This window comes from Ascidiella aspersa, chromosome 1 (assembly GCF_963924565.1).
Source record: "Ascidiella aspersa chromosome 1, kaAscAspe10.2, whole genome shotgun sequence".
Classification (NCBI taxonomy): Eukaryota; Metazoa; Chordata; class Ascidiacea; order Phlebobranchia; family Ascidiidae; genus Ascidiella; species Ascidiella aspersa.
The window spans coordinates 9,512,689-9,534,305 of record NC_139447.1 but is presented as its reverse complement, the minus strand read 5'-3'; the positions used below and the strand labels follow the sequence as shown (position 1 = coordinate 9,534,305).

The window sequence follows — 21,617 nt, the reverse complement described above, 5'->3', positions numbered from 1 at the left end:
ATGATAAAGTTAAATAGCGTAAAGATAATAAAAAAGACTTAAAAAAAATAAAAATTAAGAGGAATGAAATGGAAGATTAAAAGATGATGATAAAGAAAAGTATTGTGTATACTTATGACAATTTTTTTCAAATCTGGAATTACATAGGAAGAACGGTTTCACACTCGATCGTTCTTTGTTTTTTACCTGCTGTCTTCTGAGGTCGTCCATCTGCTCCTGCTGCTTCAACTGGTTCCGCTTCATCTCAGCATCCGCCAACGTCCCGGATCGCTTCTTGGTGATCGATCCGCGATCCTGCATCAGCTGGAGGTGCAACCTGCCATGAAGAAGAATGATAAAGATCAACGTCGGGTCTTTACCAAGAGTTACTCGAATTTAGCTATGTTATAAGTGCTTTTAGAACTCTCATAAAAGGGTGGTTTACTCGATTATTGGTTATATGGAAAATATTTTTTTAAGTTCGTTTTCCTGTATGTCCCTTGCGCCGCTTGTAGCGTAAATCTGATTACTAAGCACATTCAGTCTTTTTGTGTTTCAAAAAAATATAGATATATATTTTACTAATATTGACGTATTTTTGTATTTTGATGTACCATTGTACCGGTTAAAAGTAATAAAAAATCTAGCTTTTAAACCAATATTAGCTGTTTTTTTTTCATTTTATCTACCTTTCTAAATATCTTAACATAAGGCAAAAATGTGGCTATTTGCAATGCATTTGAAAATATAAATATTATCTAAAAGTCAGTCCTCTAAATTCCTCATTTACTAGCAAGGGGCAGGAAAATTCTTGTTTCTTAACATTTAGTTCGACATTGTATTTGAAAATGCGAGCCATTTCACCGATTTTACATTTCCAAATAAAGGTTTGCACATATCCAATAACCATGCCAATCAGCGCTATTTCACCTTTCCATGTGGGTGTCCTTCTGCGAGGCGACCGAGAGGAAACTGTTGAAGAGGTTGCTAAGCTGGGTGAGGGCCGTCACCTGGTCAGTGGTGGGGGGCAAAAGGGGGAATTCCTCGTCCGGGGGCTGGCTCGCGGTGGGTGAGGGGTTGTGGCTCGAGCTGTTGTTGCTGGGCGGCTGGGGTCAAAGTTCAAAGGTTAACACTAAGGTTGAAGAACTTGGTTACAACAAATGTAAGACCATGTAGGATCATAGTGGTTACATTACACACTACAAATTTTTAGTCATGGTAAGGCAATTTTACATTAAATTTGAAAATATTACATTTTTAACCAGAGGGTTGTTTTACAAAACGAATATGTTTGAATGATGTTTCATTTTGGGGAATTACATAGATACGTTTTTTGTCGTTATATTTAAGGGCGCATTATATATAAACTAAATACGTTGAGTTTGATAGAAAATAGCAAAAAGGCAGTTTTACATTATATGTGAAAATATGATATTTTTTTTAATTTTTTGTTAAAACTGTTTTAAAGCCGAAATATATAGAAACTAAACACGTGATTTTGTCAAAGTTTTTTAGTCGCAACTAGAATAGGTTAACAACAGTATTTTTTTTGTGTAAATTTAATTTTTCGGCCGAATTGCCCAAGCGTGAATTTTACAGGATAGGGTAACGTTTCCAGATTAGGATTAGGATTATTTTTATTTACAACCAAACAGAGATAAAACGCAATTTACCCTATTTTAGTATTATTCTTTATAACAGACAGGAACAATATGAAAACAGCGGAGAAAAACAGCCCAAACTTACCCATGCTTTAATTAACATTAGAATTATTTTGATTTATTATTTAATAGAGATAAAACGCAATTCAACCAATTTTAGTATTATTCTTTATAACGAACAGGAAAAAATATCAAAAACAACCGCAAACTCACCCATGCTTTAGGTATACTGCTTTGCGAGTCGGTCCTTCCCACAGTGATGTCGAGATCCACCAGACCGGAGTCTCTCTTGGAGGACTCGGACACGGAGGAGTTCTCCAGCTCCTTCAGACGACTGTCGCTCTGCGACGTGTTCATGTATTTCGCTGTGACGTAAACAGATTTGTGATGACGCAACAATGACTGGCGTGGTTCGAATATTTGTGCAGCAACTTTACTCCCAACTTAGTTAAGGGTCTTTTTATTTGTTCTCAATTACTTACTTAAGTAATAAGCGGATTAAATCGCTATTTTTTATATTTGTGTTAACGCTGTTTCTTTCTTATGTTATTTTTTGGCCGCAAATTGTAAACAAACAACAACATACATTTGATAGCTTTTCTATTTCCATATCATTATCTTATAAAACTTAATAAAATTATATCAGTAAACCAGCAATTTCGACCTTAATCAAACATATTAGTTGTAATTAAGCTAAAACTTTTGCAAAGATCTATGTTTCGAGTAAAAAAAACAACCTTTACTACGTCATATTCATAGCATTAATTAAAATAGATTGTAAACGAACGATTTATTACATTTTTGCCGACACTCATATGTTTGTAAGCAACAGCTCTTATTCCGGTAAACAAACGATTATTACGACGTCACAATCAAACGCATCATTTAAAATCTGCCTTAAATAACACTCACTGCGTGGCGAAGGCGGTTCCTTGCCGTTGTCGAAGCCCCCAAAGGTGTCGGACCTCTTTGGCAGCGATGGGGTCGTCGTGGTCCCACTGTCGTGCTCACCCACGCTGGAGGGGTGACGGGAAAGTCCCCCGGCGCCGTATATGGCGTTCGAGAGTTTGGTGACTGGGGAAAAACAGAAAAATACGAGGATTACTTGCTAAGTTTGGGGTTGGTTGAAAACAAACAGTTGGGTAAAAACGCAAAGTTGTTTTCTATAAATTCCTGACGTGTGAAAGAATTTAAACTTTTTTGTAGGTATAGTGCATTGTAGATTTTACGTAATTAGAACTAACTTGCTCATCATCAATATTTTGTCATTAAAAAACGAAAAACTTATTATGGCTCGACTTCATTTTTTTTCAACTTACAATGAATCGTCTTCTAAGTTTGAATTTTTTAGCTAGCACACTTACCTTGTTCTAGCGCCTTCTGCAGGGTTGGGGCGCACGCTGGCACCGACTGCTTGGCATTGGAGAGGTCGTCCTCTGAAGAAACCACGAAGCTGGGATACGAGTAATGGTTGCGAGCTGAAAACGAAATAAAAATATTACAATTTTTTAGGGGGATTTAAGATTTCCAGTGATTTGCGTTGGATTCTTAGGTCGAGTCGCATGATTGATTTATCACGATGTAAGATTTGAAGACTTAGGGTGAAGCTTAGTTTAGAAAAAGTGCTAAAGTGGAATAGTAGGACATTGCTTTATTCTAAAGAACCACTGTATAAGAGTGTCTACGTAACAAATGGATGATTGGTTTCAAATTAGTAAATGAGTTTTATTTGGTTGCAACAGAAATACTTGTCACATATCAAGAAGATTAAGATTTCTAAAATGTTTAGTAAAAACAATAAAACCTTATAAATTAAGGAGTAATAATGATATAAGTAAAATATTAATATTTTTCTTCTATTTATCGACAGCTGAAAATAAAAGCAGTAATATTATCTTTTGTTTCTTTTATATTGACAGCTGAAAATAGAAGTGGTACTATTAATATAAGTAAAATATTGATTGTTTTCTTTTATTTATTGACAGCTGAAAAAAAGAAGCAGTAATATTATCTTTTGTTTCTTTTATATTGACAGCTGAAAAAAAGAAGCAGTAATATCAAAAAACTAAAGTATTATTTTTTTCCTAAACTTTACCTAACTTAAAGGCCTCATTAACACTTAACATCTTAAAACCTAATTGTATGGCCCTGAAGAAGATTACCCGAATAGCTAGTCGAAACGTTGGCAAAAAAATTTGCCAGAAGAACAATATTGTACAATTGAAACAATGCCTTGCAGCAACAGCATATTCATTAAAGCCTAACGTAAACAAGTTATCTACTCACTGGTTGGGTTTCCTCTGTCCACCGAGTCTGCCAGCGCCTGGAAGACTCCCATCTTGTCGGCGAGGAGTCGGTTGATCTCGCGATCCTTGTGCTCCAGCTGGGAGATGAGCTTCCTCACCTTGGCCAGCTGCAGTTCATGGATGCGACGTTCCTCTTCGTCTTCCGACGGGATGCCCTCATCTGGTGGAGGAAACATTGTTTTTTGAAGGAAATGGTATATCGTATATGTTGGTGAAGAATTGTGAACAAAATGTTGGGGACATGGTCAAGACTTTTAGTTATAAGGTAAAATATTCTTGGCTGTTGCATTTTATTCTGTTGGGGATCATATTTGTTTTTCTCCACATATTTCCTATTCTTTAACACTGTGTATGATTTGTAGGCTTTTCCTCATTTTTGATGGCAATTTTTTTCCACTAATCAAAAATATTTGTAATTAATAATAAATGGGTGCTTTAAGGTTGTTATGTTTCTTGCTGTAAAATGTGAGATAAAACACGTATTTTTTTAACAAGACTAAGGCAAACACAAGGATTAAAATATACTCAGAATTGAAAACAGAATATATTTTAACTTATCCTTAGTACAAACTCTCAGCGCACATTACATTACAAAACAGTTGCATCTAGGGCCAGCATTAAATCAAGACGACTAAACATCTTCAATTGTCAATGAACTCACCTTCGTCCGGGCAATTTCCCACCGCCACCCTCGTCTTCTGTGTAAGAGTCTTGCACTCGTCCGACGTGGAGGTCTTCATCTCGTACATCTGCTGGCTCCCGGGACTCAATAGGAAGAGGCCCTTCTCGTCACTACTGGCAACCTCGCGCACAAGCAGGTTCTGAAGCGAGACGACGGCCGGCTGCAAAATAAGAGGAGGAGGTTAGTTTGGAGGAAATTAGATCTTGAAGAATGTGCGTACGAATTTTATATAGATATGTAGTCTGCACGTTTAGATGTAACGCGATCCTGGCATTTTTTTACTGATCTTATGTTTATTTTAAAGCAGCGGAAATAGATTATCACGCCAGCAATCAAAGGGGTGTTGTGGGTATTTTTGAAGTTCAAAGAGGCGTTTTCCACAAATATACCTCAACTACCGTTAAATAAAAATCAGCGGAACAGGAATATGTCAGGCAAAATGAAACATGCCTTTTTTCGGATTTTTTGGTTTTGATTAAAATAAAGGTTTTATTTACCGCTAAAGAGGCCAATCCCAAAAAACGTTTTTTTCGTTTAAAAGTACAAAGGGGTGTTGTTTTCCTCGTAATACAGTAAAGAGAGTGATAGAATACCTATTCTACTCAAAAATCAGATTATTCAAATAGTAGAATATATGCTAAACATTACTCCACTTTATAAAATCCTAGATAATAATAAGAAGGGAATTGCTTTTTCCTTACCTGTCCCGAAGGAAACGAATACTTTCCACCACTTTCCAGAAGAAACACGATGCAATCGGAGAGAACAAGCAATTGAACATCTGTAATAAAAAATAAACGTGATAACAGGCGAAGTTCTAAACCAAAAAGATATTTTTACCTTTTAATACGCCACGTGCATGACGAAAAAAATATAAATGTCACAAACCAGACGGCGTTATTCGGATTAAAATTGAAAGTTAAACGCTAAGTTAATATCACACCTTGGTTTAGTGTTGACATCTTAGCGATCACTTACCGGTAAACTTTCGAGCAATCTTGAGTTGAACAGAGTTGCAGGAATAAAGCAGTTTGCGATTTCTTCTCAGCAAATCTTTCCTGTCGAACTTTCGGCCATCTGTAAGGTAAGAATGTGTATGTTAGTAACTAAAATGTTGCTTAACTAACGAAGAAATAAGAATAACAATGGGCGCAGAAAGCCTTTTTAATGTCATTTTGTTTTAATCGTAAAGAATCGATTGAAACGCCTTGGAAATACTTCATTTCGACAAACTCGGCTAAACCAAGTATTTGTGATAAATACTGACTTTAAGTGAGATTTTAACACATTGATCAAACTTTTATGATGATCAAAGATCAAATAAAAAAGTCAGTCTACGCCAACGAGATACGCGTTGCTTAAAAATTTTTTATCTTTATCAAATTTCTATCCCCTGCCAATCGCTCACCTTTATAGGAGGTCGCCGACTTGGTCTCCGTCCTGTCGTAGATGTCGTAAAGCTGTCTCTGGCGCTCGTAATTCTGAACCTGGTCGTCGATGTTCTTAGCAATTTCCTTGGAAAGTTCCAGGGCCCGGGTCAAGTCTTCGTATTCCTCCTTGTGATCTAACGAAAAAAGAGGTAAAAAAATTAAGGGTCGAAATAACAACAGTGCCAAAAATTGTAAACCATTATCTTGATAAAGATTGCTGTTTAGTGTTGTAAAAATACTGGATAGACGTTTTTTATTTGGCCCTTTTTTTAGTAAAACACGGTATTTATTACAATTTTATACTTCAGCTGAGTTATAGCAATTCGCTAAAATTGAGATTGTGTTTTTTTAATTAACTGTTCGGATTGCAATATTTTATAAGTGCTGCTCTCTAGCCCTCCCCTCCGGCTACAAATGCCAGAAGAGCGGGTCCCCAAGTCGTCTGCACATTACGTCACACGTGACGCAATACTACGAGCGCAAGGATAGTTTTCATCATCGAGCAGAATTACAAAAGCATGTCAAAAGCTATTAGAAGTGTTTGTTTATTTTACCGTTTGTGGCGCTTGCAAAACACCTGCTTGTTACACTTATTTTTACCTTTTTCTTTGGAGTTTTCGAGAAGGGCCTGCACCATGAGGGGGTACTTGGTGATACGTTGGGTGACCAGTAGGGCACATTCAGGGATGCCTTGTCGCCGTGTGTGAGGAATTTTCTCGCATTTCTAGAACATAAAATGATAAAACACCAATAAAGAAATGTAGAGTGTGATTTTGGTTTTATTTTCGCTTAACTAGTATTTCACGCTTATAAAAATAATTGGTTAATCGATCCGTTGAAATTTAAAATCAGTTTGAATAAACATATAAAAAAGTATTTAGCATTGAGGTTCTCGGATTTATCTAAACACAAACAAAATGTAAAGCTCTTTTAGAAGTAGGTGCACTTGTCCCTACTCCTGTCCATTGGTTTAAATATTTTGATCAACGTTATTATGGTTGGATTGCATTGCAATAAAAAATAAATATATTCGGTGTTAAAAATATATAAAATAGTTAATTTGTTGGCCCAATTACAACTATATTGTATACGGGGCTTATATTTATTCTATTGAATAAAAATCAACTAAAAATAACCAAATTATACTTCAACAAAATGCTTTTTTTTAGCTCAACCGACCCTAATAAAGGTGTTGAACTTCTTGTCGCTCTTCATGTGTTCTTTGTAGAGCGAAGTGATTTCGTTATGACGACAGCAAAACTCGCCCAGCAGCCGCCGCATGGTGTCGCCAGAGTCGCCAGCCCATTGTGACGTCAGAACGTCGCCGATTCGCTCGACAACCTAAAAATCGAAAATATTTTTATAGGTACTCGTTGAAGATTTTTTTGTAATTTGAAAATCTCACCACTATTTTTGTTAGGGAAACGTACTTATTATATACAATGTTTATATCTGTGATTAAGTAATTTTTAAGTCGTACTGGCCAATGTTAAAAATGCAAACATTATATGGTACATCGGAAGCCTTGTGATTTGGTAACCTTTTTGAAAACTGAAAGTGCACGCTTTTTGTTTGTTTAAAATGATAAAACATTGTTTGCACTTAAAGGTGTTTGGAATATAAGAGTAAATCATACAAGGTCTAAAGACAACTAGAAGATATTAGTTTTTCCCACAACATTTCTTGCAGAACCCGTAATTTTGCCTTATTGTACGATTCCATGCGTACCAAAAAAAAAAAAAAAAGTTTTAAGGTTACTTTGAGTTTTGATATTCTGAATGTTTAAATAAGATATTCGTCTTAAACTTGAGAATAAATCAATGTGAAAATATAATAATAAAAAATATTATTAGTTTTAGTATAATATTATAATTTATCTAGTCTACAATGTACCTTTCGATAGTAGGGTGCATGTTTATTTGTAATGTACACTACATACGACACGTTTATTCATAATAACAAAAAGTTTCGCGACACACTGTTGTTAACGTGCGGCCGACATTGTTTACTTTACAATAAATACGAATGAACATTTTAACAGCGACAAGCTATTTCAGATCTGGAATGCAATTGTGAATAATTTGTGATTGAAAAACGGAAAGTCTATTCTATTTAGCCCCTATGTTGCATTTGGCAAATTTCTCATACGAGGGTAATACGAAAAGTAGCGAAAAGGAAAGAACCACCGCTGTTCACAGGCAAGCAGTATGTGCTAAGCACATATTTTCGGCCAAATGTTCACATAAAGAAACAAGCGACGCACCTTTTTGTCGGCTTGTCTCTCGGTAAGTTTCTGCACAAACTGCGCCACGAATTCAACGTGTTCGTCGATGAGCGGAAAGAAGCGTTCGATCTGGGTTTGGTCGAGGTGGAGCTCCTTGCTCATACCGCGCGCGTAGATGCGCTGCATTATCTTCAGCGTGGTAAGGTAGTTGCGCTCCGTCTGGATTATTTCTACAAGAAACGGAGTTTTTGTTAAGTAGATGGGCGGTCGTGGCGTATGTATAATTTTTATTGTATATGCGTTGTATCATAATGGTTTGCGGTTGCAGTAAGACGATGTAAGGATATCAAAGCACATACTGAAGTAGGTTCAGTAGAACGATTGTTGTATAACGTAACTTTGTGACGTCTTTCTAATGCCTTCAACCCCAAACAAATATCCTGAAACAGCTCTGAAAAGAGTTTTGTGCCGCGACCGACCACTGGTCTATAGTGAAGTTAATGTTTTTAACAAATTCCCCTAAGGGTAAAAACGCAATACGTTGGCCAGGACTAAAATAATATTAGACAATTTTAATCGAGAAATTTGCGAATGCCTACAAAAAGCAGGTAAAATTGATAAAAATCCTCGTTAACCTTTTGCGCAGGTCGCAAATTCGATTAGGTGAAATTCATTTTGCGAGTACGTCAAAAGACGCAAGCTAGCTGGACTAATCAATTCGAGCGCCAGGACAAATTGTGTTTCCCGGCAACCGCAAATCCATTGGGAAGATAGAACTGGAACAGGAATTTTTACGAGAAAATAACCTAGCAACTGCAATTGGCTAAAAGACGAAGTACCAAGAGTTTTGCAATTTAATTGTCGAAATAACAAGTTTATTGACGACTAATAGTCTAGCTTCTAGTTTTCAAGAATTCGGTAATTCTAATTTAGAAACAAATTGGAAAACTGAAATTCTCGAATTCGAATTTTAATCTAATTTTAAATAACTAATTTAAATCCAGTTGAAGTGTGGAACAGGAATAGGGGGACAACAATTTTAAACTGACCTTAGATGTTGACGTTAAGGTTTACCTAATTAAGAGCAAGAGTATAGTACGGGTTTTCTAAGGGTTTATGCCCGGCGTTGGTTTTAATTGACTCTTGCCAAAGTGGGAACGGGGTCACCAATTTTGAACTTACCGTAAATGTTGTCCTGTCGCTTGGTCTCCTTCTTCGACATTTTCTTGAGCACCTTCTTGTCGGCAGTGACGCTCCACGAGTCCGGCTCGTCAGGCTTCAGCATCAAATCCGGGTCGTTGTCGTACTCCAAGTTGTCTGACGCTAGGGGGAGCAATATGGGTTTTTTCATTTAAATTACAGGTTTTATTTTTTTTTATTTTTTTTTTGAAATTGTGAATTTTTCTTTTATTTGATTGGCAAATAAGGCAGGTACTTAAATTAGGAAAAAAAAATACATATTTATTTATTGTACATATTACCGATTTGTTTTACTTTTCTAGTTAACATTTATTCAGGAAATCGCGTGTTAGTTAATATTCAAGTTCCCAGGAAATAAATTTTGAAATTGAAAAAACAATTTTTAATGAATTACGGTACGCAAAACAAATTGTTTGACATTTTCTATGGCGATGTAGGTGTCTGGAAAAGAAAAAAGCAGAAAAAAACGTTGTATCTAATACGGTCACAATCCCTAAATAGCTGTAGCCGCGGCTTAAATGACTCACGCCTCTAAAAAAGCATTAACAAGAATATCCCAAAGCACGCAACAGTTGGTAGGAACACACAGAGGACACAAACAACAAAACGAACCTTCGTCGAGCGATTCCATGGAGCCAGAGGTGAGGTCCTTGGCGCTGTGGAAGCAACAAAAAGTGACGTCATTGCACGGCGGGAGACTGCGTGGGGCGGGCTTAGGGCCACCCGCGAGTTGTTAGTATTTATAGGGCACCATGTTGTAAATTGCTTTAATTGCTGTAACCCAGTGTTTCTCAAACTTTTTGATAGTGGGCGTAAGGATAACAGTGAAAGCTCTGGCGACTTAATTTTCTTTATTGAATTTTGCCAACAAAACGTAACATATCGGCATAGATAAGTTCGAATTTAATCAATATAAGCTTTTTGCAAAAAATAACTGATATAACCGTTAAGCAAGCATTTTGAATTGTATTGCTTGTCAAATAACATTTACCCAATTACATGGCTTCTTGTCCCAGCAAAATTGATCAGAAGAACCGCAAAATTGATTAAAAGAATACACTCAATGATTTAAAAAAAATTGTTGACATTCCTATAACAACTTATACGGCCTGAGTGTGGACCACAAACCACTACAAGTCTTGTGTGTTAGAACGCCAAACTTTTGTTTTTATAGAGAGGCGTTGTTTGATAGATGGAGCACAAAGTATAGAGTCACTTTTCTAACACGTTCTTTAAAAATCATTCTACATTGCGAATAAAAAAGACTAAAATATACGTTTAAATTCGACCCAAAAACTATCAAATCGCGAATCTTACCTGGATACGTATGAATTAGGGGGAGTCCCATCTTCTTCTTCGTCATAATAGGACGATCTGAAGAGCAAATGGACATCTCATTTCAACTGGGTGTTGTTGATTTTTTAGTAATAATTTAAACAACTTTATGTGAGCAATTAACGAAGAAAAAGTTGCGCGTTTTTTTTAATAACACACCTGTTGCTTTTATTGTTGTTGCCATAGAGATCGCTTGAGCTGACTTTAAGATTGACGGCGTTCTGCAAAGAAAGGAGAAACACAATTAGTCAGAAATACCAAAGGAAAGACATGGTGTCGCAACATGACATTCCTTTAATATCGTTAAAAAAAAGGGGGCCTCATGCAAAATAGGCGACTAACTTTAGCACAGTGAAAAATAGATAACTTACGGAGATGGGTCTTGCGTTGGATTTGGCTGGTCCGCCAGTGTAGCCAGAGTGAGGGCCTACAAAATTACAACAAGTTTAACATTGGAGCTTTGAAAGGCGGCTTATTTAATATAATAGTGGTAGTTTCATGTTACCGGACTAACGACGACAAATTCGGCCTATTTTCATCTTACAATTTCTTGCATTTATAAGTGGTAGTTAGATTGTGCGTTTGTGCAATGCGCCATATTATTTAACTTTTTGGATATTTCAGTATAAATGTGCAGTTAAAACTTGACTAGTAGTACTTGCATGTTTTTGCATTACAACTGACTTTGTTGTGAATGATTATTTTATTTCAGAGGGCTTATGCTCAGTTTAAAATTCAGTCACCGGATAAGAGAAATCAGGGGTGATTAATAACTTAAAAAAATTGGGGCATTTGTTGTACTCTTAAAGACTTAAAGGTGACAATATTTTAGTATAAATTTGTAGTTCAAACTGGACTAATAGTAGTTGCTGGTTTTTGTGCATTACAACTAACTTTGTAGTGGATATTTACTTGATTTCAGAGGGCTTATGTTCAGCTTAAAATTCAGTCAAGACAAATTAGAGTGAGGAAGAAGGCGCGGTGTGATTAACAACTTAAAAAAATAGGGGTATTTCGTTGTACTCTTAAAGGTGAAAACGCGGGGAACAATCACTTAAAGACAAACGCAACTTGGTTTGTCGGTTAAACTTACAGCAAACCGAACGTCCTTTCGATGGAACCCTGCGCCTTTGCGCCACGACAGATAGAGCAGGAGTGCAACTACAGCGGCCTGACCGCGCGCTGACTATTGTTACGTCACAGGCGGAAAGAGTGACGTGGCGCTAAGCGATCTTGTGTGCTGCGAACAACGGGCCGGTGACCGATGTGCATGTGCTTACGTATGTCGGGGGCGTGAATTTATACGAGCGGTATATGTAAAGTGCGGCTGCATGCGTGGTTTCGGGCGCTTGTAAATACAACGACGTTGTAATGTTGTGATGCTGTTGCCACTGTTGCCCAGGTAACACACAAGGGCTGGCTGCAGAGCGAGCCAAATAACTCTATCATAAAACGAATGTATCGCCACTATTTTGCGCCCGAGTTTACGACACGTGCTGCAGTTTTTGCTTTAATTGCCTCTCGAGTTTTAAACCACCGATATTTTAAAAGACAGACTTTTTTAACAAAGATATAAAAGCGGAACAAGCACGTAAACGATTTGGAAATTTTCCTTAAAGTATATGCTCATAAACGCGTGGCTTTACAATTACTGTTGTGATTCCATGCCCTTTTAACCTTTTTCACGTTGTTTTTGTATTTGTCCAAAAAACATTATGCGATGTTACTTTTCGACGCTATATTAATTTACGTTTTTAACACATACTAAGTTACTTTTTTGACGCTATACTAAATTACTTTTTTGACGCTATACTAAATTACTTTTTTGGCGCTATACGATGTTACTTTTTTGACGCTATACTATTTGACGCTATACAATACTTTAAAGTTCAAGTCCACGCAATAGATTGTGTGGAACAACTTAAACAGGTTTTTCTCGTCAACTTACCGGAATATTGAGCGGGCCTGTTGATCATCATACTCTGGGGTCGAATAATCGAAGGCCTCTGCAACAAAAAAATTGGTTTGTGAGTGGAAAAGCTTATAAACGAAACCGTTCAACTAAACGGCTCTAAGCGAAACAAAGCGATCCATAATAATGAAACTGTTTTCGCATCTGTTAAACCAGTTTCTGTTTAAGAACGGATAATAAACTATAAATAGGTAATGGAAACTTTAACGCTTGTTAACACAAGGGAGCTACAGATTTAGCCTTAAAGTATGTTTAATATCATGTGCTTTTTATTTTTTGCTTAACCTTTCCAAACAATTTTTTTAATTTTTCTTTTAGCTATTGAATTCACATTATTTATATAAAGTCAATCTGCTGTGTATATATATTTCTTACAGTATTTTTTCAGCCTGCTTAATACAACACAATCAAACAAGACTCTCAACATTGATAAAGTGACCGAGAACCGTGATCGCTGCAAGTAAAATATTAGGCACATAGCCAGGTGTTTGCACCATCCTGCAAACTTAGTGGAAAATAAGGAAACACGAAGCAGGCAACATCCCGTTCACCTTCTTTCGAAGTTTGACTTTCCGCGGGCTGCCAACTTCGAAATCATCCTTGGCAAAGTACCTGCCTTGGTTGCCAAACGACATATCTACTGTTCCTAGAGCATGGGCCTTACAGAAACCCGCTATATCGTATCGCTGTTAAAGTCGAGCAAAATCCTCATCAGAGCTGACTTTTGCGGTCTTTACGTTTTTTAGCTGCTTGAAACACCGATAAAGCTTTGAATTAATAAAAAAACGTCTCAGAACTGTAATACGAATCGACAGTAATACCCAAAGGCAACGTAACGGCATCAACAAAACATAAACTATCCTTCAAAAGAGCACAAAAACGGCCAAAATATTGGCAGCTAAACTGTACGGGGACTGGCAGGTAAGTTGCCTACACGGTAAACACAGAATGCTGGATGGAGGCGGATAAATTGATTGATAGACGAATGGCCTGCGCTGCATAACATTCGAGGCGTCACAAACTAAACTTAGCGTGGAGTTTTTGTTTCGCTCCCACGTATGGAAGGCGTCAGACCACCTTTTGGTCACTTTGTTTTGATCGCAGAATGCAACTGACTACTTTGGTATGCTTCCTTTGGAGCCATAAGTTTGCCTTAAGTTTGATGTTTGGCTTTGCCTCTTAAGTTGGCCACTTCGAAAGTAGAATAAATGTGCTACTTACTTTTGTATTCGCTTTGATATTCATTTGACGTTTAATCGTAACCTCCAGCTTATATTGCAATTCGCTGATTTGAACTTGATAATTAAACGAGTCTTTCCAAATAGAATTTCAACAACTAAATTAACCAGGTGATTCGCACTTCAATTTTAAAGTCGGCCGGATTTTTTTAAAGTGAAACTGAAACTGTATCTCAACAAAGGAAAGGTGACCTACGTATTTTCGATAACGTCAAAGCCAGTTTCTCCACCCCTTATGTCAAATCCAGTCGGCTGCTTTCCCCCAATCTGTCCAGTTTCAAGGAGTGGGAAAACGGCCCGAAAACAGGATTACAAATCGAAAAGGCTCGATCGATTTTCGAAGTGCTGTAGACGTTGTCTAAGGGCGACCTCAAATACAATACGATGCGCCAATAACTATTCTATTGTATTCTTTAAGTTTCGGGATCATATGAAACCGCAAAAGAGACAAACCAGATGCATAGGAGCAAGCGGGACTTGAATCGCAAGCTGGTACATAACGAAACATACACACAGGCGCCACCTTGGTTCATCTCAACCCATAAACACTAACTTAGCTAGCTAAAAGCTGCAATCTAACTTCTTGATTCCCTACTTAGGCACTGTATAGATTTAACAGCAGCCTTGGCGTTGTTTATCAGCCCTGGCACATATACCTTACAACATATAACACACTAGACAAGCAATCCTTCCGGTTGGTAATGCCTTACAAGCTCGCATAAGTTACCCGCTAAGGGTAGGCGTTGAGATGACTGGCCGACTTTCCCAAGTGACGTCACTGAAAGAGGTGGTGACGTCATTCTGATACACGTCACGATGCGTGACCGCGATAGCCGGTGTCCAATAGATTTGTTTCGTTAAAAATGTGTCTAACAACGCTATTAATCGCAGGAGGTTTCCAGCAAAAACTCAAGAAATGTGTATTTTTGGCGCATATTATGACTACGGCTTCATGGTCGGAGTTGAAGTTCAGGGAAAATGTGCTTAACAAGAAAAACAATGTTTATTGGTTTAGCTAGCATTTTTCAAGGTCGTTTATCGTTTCGAGTAAATTGAAATGCTATTTATTGTTTGTCTAAGAATCTGTACCGGTTCCAATAATATCGGATGATTTTCCAGATATCGAAAAAATTAAAAACAAACAAGGTCTGAAAAATATCGAAAACAAATTTACCTAACAACAGACTACTGCCTTTATAAGGGGTGATTATTTTTTCGAAATGTTAAATCCCCGTCGACTGAAAACTGAAAAGTCACGAGATGACGTCCTATTCTGTTTGACCAGGTGCGTACAGTTTTCGTTCAGACGACGGAGCAATTAAAAAGGGATTCACACAACGTCAGCACGAGCGGAGCCTTCTTACGCAATAATCGAGTGTCTGTGAGCGAACAAAGGGCGTGTTTGCGTTGCTGCTGTCGGTTGAAGGAGGGTTAAGTGGGTTTGTGGATTGGACGAGGACACGCGATTAAGTGGCACCGCAACTGCAGAGTTGCCACACAGTTTTAGGAAAAAAGACATTCGACAAAGAAAATTTCCAGGTTTTTAAACACCTAAAATTGGATCCGTCTTTTCAATACAATTCAATTAAAAAAAACAGTATAAATTTGTTTTTATTTTTCTTAAAACTTTAAAAAATACATAACATGAGCGCAATATAAAATATATATGCAGTTGTATCCAGTACTGTTTTGGTTAAAAACTCACATTATTCTAGAAATCAGTCGACGGTAAATACTTAAATCCAATATTTAAGGGTTTTCGTTGCGAGTTGAATAAAAGTTCAAAAGCTAGAACATAAAAATCTACAAAGTTTACATATGACATGATCTATTTTTTAACCTAATAAGAAAAAAACGACATTTCTGCGCTTGTTTTGCTCTATATAGCTTGTTTTGAACTTGTTGCAAAGCAAAATACATCAGCATCGTGTAGCATTCAAAGCGCTCCCAAAAAATTCAATCAGTCGGCGCCTTTGCTTTTCGATGCCAAGCACCTTTGTCACGAATTGAACTTTCTCTGCAGGGGTCGACATCCGAATGGAGGTCACGTTTACATCAGGCCACTGATTGCCAAGCCACGCAATAGTTGAAAGGGTCGCCTGGTTTTGCTTGCAAGCTTGGGAACGTTAGAGAAAATTCGCTTTATATATGCGACACCACATGTTCATGCTAGCGGCGAATTTTACTGACGCATATTCTCAGCGATGTGACCAACGTAATAATGTAATGGTCTAAAGCTGTTAGCAAAAATCGGAAAATTTCCCGAAACAACCGTTTTACTACCTGTAGATAAATATGTGTGTTCGCTGTTGTGCATGACCTATTAATGCGAATTTTACCGTTAAAGCCTCAAAATTCCAACTAACTACTGTTTAACATTGTAACGTCAAGTTGGGATTGTAAGACAAACAGGTTTACCGCACGTTGTTATAAATAGGGATCACACCGCATACCTTTAGATAACCGTGCGGAATGCAATCACGCATTTCTCGGATTCTATGTTGTCGTTACACCCGGAATCTTGCGACAATATTTTGCGCGTTGTTGCAACACACGAGTACCAGGGGCATAGCGGGGGCAACGTCGGTATGAATTCGAGCCATGTGACCAACGAGTGCTTGTCATACCGCACGTGTGGTCTCCGCCAGTTTTACAAGGACTCCAATTTAATCGCTACAAGGGCCGACTGTGATGATAACAGCGTCGCCGCTGCTGCAACCAACGGGAACTGGTAGCACGCCCAATTTAAACCACGTTCGTCGAGCACCATTCACAGCTGAGCTCGCGAATTTTGATGCGCCCTGTTAAAACCGCAAGCGTGACGCAAATGGAACCGATTTGATCCTGGAGACTTTGAAGTTAAGGAACGATTGAAGTAAAGGTTGATATTCACGTCACATAGGTAAAAGTTCAGATGAGTTGCAAGTAAAGGTTCTATTGCCAACTTGTAAAGTTGTATATACTCGCTGTATTTCGTGTTAGCATGGCAGCCTTCGAAAAAAAACAGAAAAAAAAATCAAATCGAAAACATAACATTTGACTTTGCAATTTAACATCGCTTAAATTTCCAATATACGGGTGTACATTTCGAAATGAAACATATGGGCCCAAAGAAGAGTTGAGTTACACTACAAACATTCACCGCTCAAACTGCTCAGTGTTTATGAGCGGGAAAAAGCGGCCATTAGGAATTGAAATCAACTAAAAACAAAGGAAGGTAAATTACCTGTTGATTTCCGCACTGACAAAAAACATAGCAAAAAAAAAAGACGCACCACAAACCCAAACCTCGCCCCGTCAATAAAGCAAAGCGCCATACCACAAAAACAGCCAATTCCAAATAGCCGAAGCACCAAAACCGACAACAACATCCAATCAGCAGGCGTTGCTAACCCTTAACCGGCTCCAACCTACGCACAGATACGCGTGCCGAGTGCCCATCGATGGGCGCGTAATGGCTTCCAGGGGACAATGAAAGAAAAGGAAGATGGGCGGGCGTCGTAGGGCCGAGATAACGCATCGCAAATCGTCGGCGCGCGCCTTTGGACAAACATGGAGTTGTTTACCACGGGAAAGGGCCGCAAAGGGTCGTCGGGCAAAAATAGCAGAGCGTCGGTTCTTCGCTGCAACGAGGAATTACGACCAAGGGACAGGGTGGGTGATGTGTTTTTCAGACGCACGGCTTTCTCTGTCTGTCGCGTCATAATGGAGGGATCGCGGCGTCGCTGTCGCTCTGTTGGCGCTACCGGGCCGGTCAAGACACGCGCGGTTTATTTATACCCGGGACTGCGCCGGTTTGAATCCGAAATAAATTGACGGCTGGTTCGGAAGGCCGCCTTTCTACCGTCTATCTTTGGAACGCGAGTTTTGTAGCCGAGACGTTCAATTACACGACTAGACTCGCCTGCGTATTTCAATGCAGGCCGCGAATTCCAGCTTTTTAATCGAATTTTTGAAAAGGCGTCATGATACTTGGGCTTCTATCAATAACAACTGAAATTGAGTTAACAGATCAATCGCTTCTATTGTATAAACGGACTTTTATACCCAAAATTTAGCCAACAAATACTATTTGGCCCCGAGAAAATGTTTACCAACTAATATGACAAATGCTAAACAAAATCTAGGACTAGTATTACGTTGTTCTTTCTCCAAAATTGAAATTTTATACAGAACTAGTGTAGTGATTTGGAAAGCAAAAGGAGGTCTGCAAGGCTGTATAGATGGGCAATTTAAACATCTCAAACCCTAATTGTCGAATATACACTTGTCAAAAGAGTTTGAGCCAAGTTAAACTACTGATTTTTCCAACCAATTACAATGATAACTGTTAGCGGTAGCGCGATAGGGGAAATATAAACAAGCTGCCGTTTAGCCAAGCTAAGCCGAGAGCAGTGGGCAGCGATATATGGGCGATAGAAGCAACAGTTTACAGTGAGCTCGGGTACTTCCTCCGTTCCCACGCTGCGTGCTGTTACTGCAAGGGCTAAACCCGGTCTTGGGAGGTTGACGCGGTCGCAAATCGAACCAGTGTAATGCTGTGCAGCTCACGATATTTTTAACGGCTCCTTCATGTACTGTTTAGGCGGTTTAACGTCCCAAGTGTGTAGTTCACGGGTATCGGGTTATATTCGAGAAGGTCACATTTGCTAATTACCTTATTTAATTTGTGTACAAACACGATAAAGCTCGTAGGCCCGAAGAATTGGGAAAGTTCTAAGCCAAATCAAAACTTTTGTTGTTAATAATAATTACGACATTATCTATTAATAAAACTCTTGCATGCACTTTTAAACTAAAGGCTTACAGACCGCGTTCTTTATGTGATACTGTTTCGACTTCCTCTATTTTTTTGTCAACGTTTAGCGTCATGTTTTTGCGACACCTAATCCGGGTGTATATCTAGTTAAGTTGTGTAGTACGGAGTGTTAAACTTATTATTAAACCACCACACAATAATAACGTCATCGTGTAATCCCACAGTAATAGAAATTAGAGCAGGTTTGAAAAATGAGCCTTTACTTAGTATTAAGTGGTCCGTAAAACTGTTTCGTTAACAAACAATATTTAACCGTGATTTTATGGTAATTAAGAACGTGGAACTCCAATTGAATAGATGACGTCCAGCGGCAGGCGCAAGGGTGGCTTTACAATTGAAACCAATTCTCACGCAGACCGGCAACCCTGGCGAACGGCCGAAGTTCGGAATTCAGCGACTCACCTGCTTAATTTTTCGCTCTCTAAAAACGACCGGCTTGGTAGCGTAGGGAGTGGGGGAGAAAGAATACCAGATGCTGTGCGACTGCAGCTTATCGGGGGCTTCTTCCCCGTTGGCGAGTGGACGAAGGATGTCGGGTCCATAGGAGCTGCTTCTCCCCTTTTTAGGGTTATCCATAAGTCCGCGTGTTCCGTGTTTAAGCTAAGTCCTCCGCGAGGTAAAAGAGGCGGCAGTAGTTGCGGCGTTTTGTCACCAGCTTTTCATATTGCTTTTTAAACAGCTATTATGTGTGTGGGTGGGTAGGCAACTCTTACTGTATAAAAGGCAGGCAGCTGCGTCAACGAAACAAAACGCATCCGGTTAGATAGAACACGGCGTTGGTGCAAAACAGTTGAGGCTTCTATATACGTACTTACATATCACTACCACACCACGTTATAGCCACTTGAGTCTTTAAGATATGGCGACATCTTTAAACTTTGGCTTAAATACACTTTGAAGCGGCGAAAAACTTAAAAAATGCATTGATTTCAAAAGGAGCATTGTGGCCTATTCTGAACGATTGCACAGTTTAAATGCTTCAGTTTTCGTCGATATTTAAAGTTTGTCCTAATTACACCTTTAGGACTCTAGGTTGCAAAAACAGCGCAAAAAGCGACGGCTTTTACAACTGCGTAATCTGACAATATCCTCGCCTCTACTCTGGACAATCGCGCTTTCTATACTACCACTGACTCAACCTGCAATCAGCTACAAGGAAGCGATTGCTGATGACGTCGCTTGTGGCGAAATGGTCTCTGATTCACCCAAACAACTTTGTGTTAATAAGGCTAAAAACAAGGAGAACGAAACCTTTCGCTGAGCTCCCCATCAGCTGGCTTGTTTACTAGGTCAGTGTCTCAGCGAAAGATCGCCGGAAGATAGGATTTTTTGCCTGCTACTGCTGCTTTTACTTCTGCTGATTCTGGCGCTTTCGTGGCGCGTGTGAGAGCGGTTTAGAACAGGAAGCGCAGCGCGTCATGAGCGCACGAAAAAGCCCGATCGCTAGCCCCGTTGTGTCATGGCACACATACGCGCACGCGGCCTCTCTAAGTACGCACGCGCGCACTCGCACTGAAGATGAAGCGACGCTTGACTTACGCCACAACTACACAAGTCTAATTAATCAAAGGACTCTCAAAATGCTTCGTTCGCCTCACAAAATATTTCAAAGATGCTGCGATTGACTTTGGGGTTCTCATACTTATCTAATGTATCCCTAGCACCCCCTAAGGTGGGGCCACAAATTTAATCTCTAAGGTGGGGGCCCAAAATTTAATCTCTAGCACCACTTAGGGTATTGGGGGTCTTAAATTGTTGATCCAAAATACCCCTGGCAATCTTTAGGGGTATTTCTCAGACTCATCTAATGTGTCCCCTAGCACCCCTGAGGGTATTGGGGACCTAAATTTAATCTTTCTAACACCCCTTTGGGGGTCCTAAATTAGATGTAAAATTCCCCTGGCACTCTTAGGTGGTATTTGGGGTCGTAATCTTGATCTTAAGTAGCCCTAACACCCGCCTTTTAACTAACCATTCATACTTCTTTTGGCCTGTTAATTTTTCAGACTCGTAGACCTTTAGCTCAATCCTAGTCCCCTGTGGGATTTAACGACCACCTAAATTCACCCTCATTGGTGTTTTGTAGTCTTGCTCATTACACTATTAACGCGCGATAGATAGTGAGACAATGGCGCTACGTCTAAAAGGCTGAGCTTTGGGTTCTGCGCTATTGCTTAGAAGAGGAAACTGGCTGACACTTTGCCCAATAGACATTTTTTCGACGTGGCTATGAATGCAGCGAAAACATAATTTAACCATCCTTGAATTTTACGGCGTACAAGGGTGCATTAGTAAAGCGTTCTTTATTTATAGTTTTGCGGAGCTACCACTTGGGTTCCTGTTTTGTTTTAGATAAACAACTTATTATCATGTAACATACTTATAACCTATCCATCCACGTGTTCGGATTGTTCCTTGACATAACTTATATCCTGATTACATTTCCCTAACATGACGGTAGATGTACGCCTAAACATGTCTAGATATGTGTTAAACCATCGATATTTTTAAAAACGGGTAAGACCATATTGGCGCTAAAACATTCGATCTGGTATCTCTTTATCTATTTAAAATGACCATCCTGAGGTTATCGTATGCTACATGCAATCACAATAGAATGGCAATCTCATTTTCGGCTCTAAAAATAGCCTAAAGTCGACGCACAGATACGCAAAGGTTATCGAAAACTATAGTTGCACAGATTTTTCTTTTGTTAAGCTGACAAAATTAAGAGTTTAAGAGTTCACTTAATCGAAAACCATAACACAAAA

At 38.8% G+C, this 21,617-nt stretch overlaps 1 protein-coding gene across 1 annotated transcript in view; it reads right to left on the bottom strand.

The window, feature by feature from the left end:
- The window catches only part of LOC146167121 (rho guanine nucleotide exchange factor 28-like), a 111,556-nt gene that overhangs the window by 4,162 nt on the left and 85,777 nt on the right, over nucleotides 1-21,617 (bottom strand). Inside the window, exons 25-43 of the mRNA XM_083385477.1 lie at nucleotides 12,766-12,823; nucleotides 11,189-11,244; nucleotides 10,977-11,038; nucleotides 10,800-10,856; nucleotides 10,095-10,138; nucleotides 9,465-9,605; nucleotides 8,322-8,512; nucleotides 7,238-7,399; nucleotides 6,659-6,782; nucleotides 6,037-6,192; nucleotides 5,607-5,705; nucleotides 5,330-5,409; nucleotides 4,608-4,788; nucleotides 3,927-4,106; nucleotides 3,005-3,118; nucleotides 2,553-2,714; nucleotides 1,854-2,005; nucleotides 910-1,085; nucleotides 187-316 (exon numbers count right to left, since the gene is read on the bottom strand). Coding sequence (XP_083241603.1) covers nucleotides 187-316; nucleotides 910-1,085; nucleotides 1,854-2,005; nucleotides 2,553-2,714; nucleotides 3,005-3,118; nucleotides 3,927-4,106; nucleotides 4,608-4,788; nucleotides 5,330-5,409; nucleotides 5,607-5,705; nucleotides 6,037-6,192; nucleotides 6,659-6,782; nucleotides 7,238-7,399; nucleotides 8,322-8,512; nucleotides 9,465-9,605; nucleotides 10,095-10,138; nucleotides 10,800-10,856; nucleotides 10,977-11,038; nucleotides 11,189-11,244; nucleotides 12,766-12,823 — 2,325 coding nt within the window. The remainder of the gene's footprint in view (nucleotides 1-186; nucleotides 317-909; nucleotides 1,086-1,853; nucleotides 2,006-2,552; nucleotides 2,715-3,004; nucleotides 3,119-3,926; nucleotides 4,107-4,607; nucleotides 4,789-5,329; nucleotides 5,410-5,606; nucleotides 5,706-6,036; nucleotides 6,193-6,658; nucleotides 6,783-7,237; nucleotides 7,400-8,321; nucleotides 8,513-9,464; nucleotides 9,606-10,094; nucleotides 10,139-10,799; nucleotides 10,857-10,976; nucleotides 11,039-11,188; nucleotides 11,245-12,765; nucleotides 12,824-21,617) is intronic.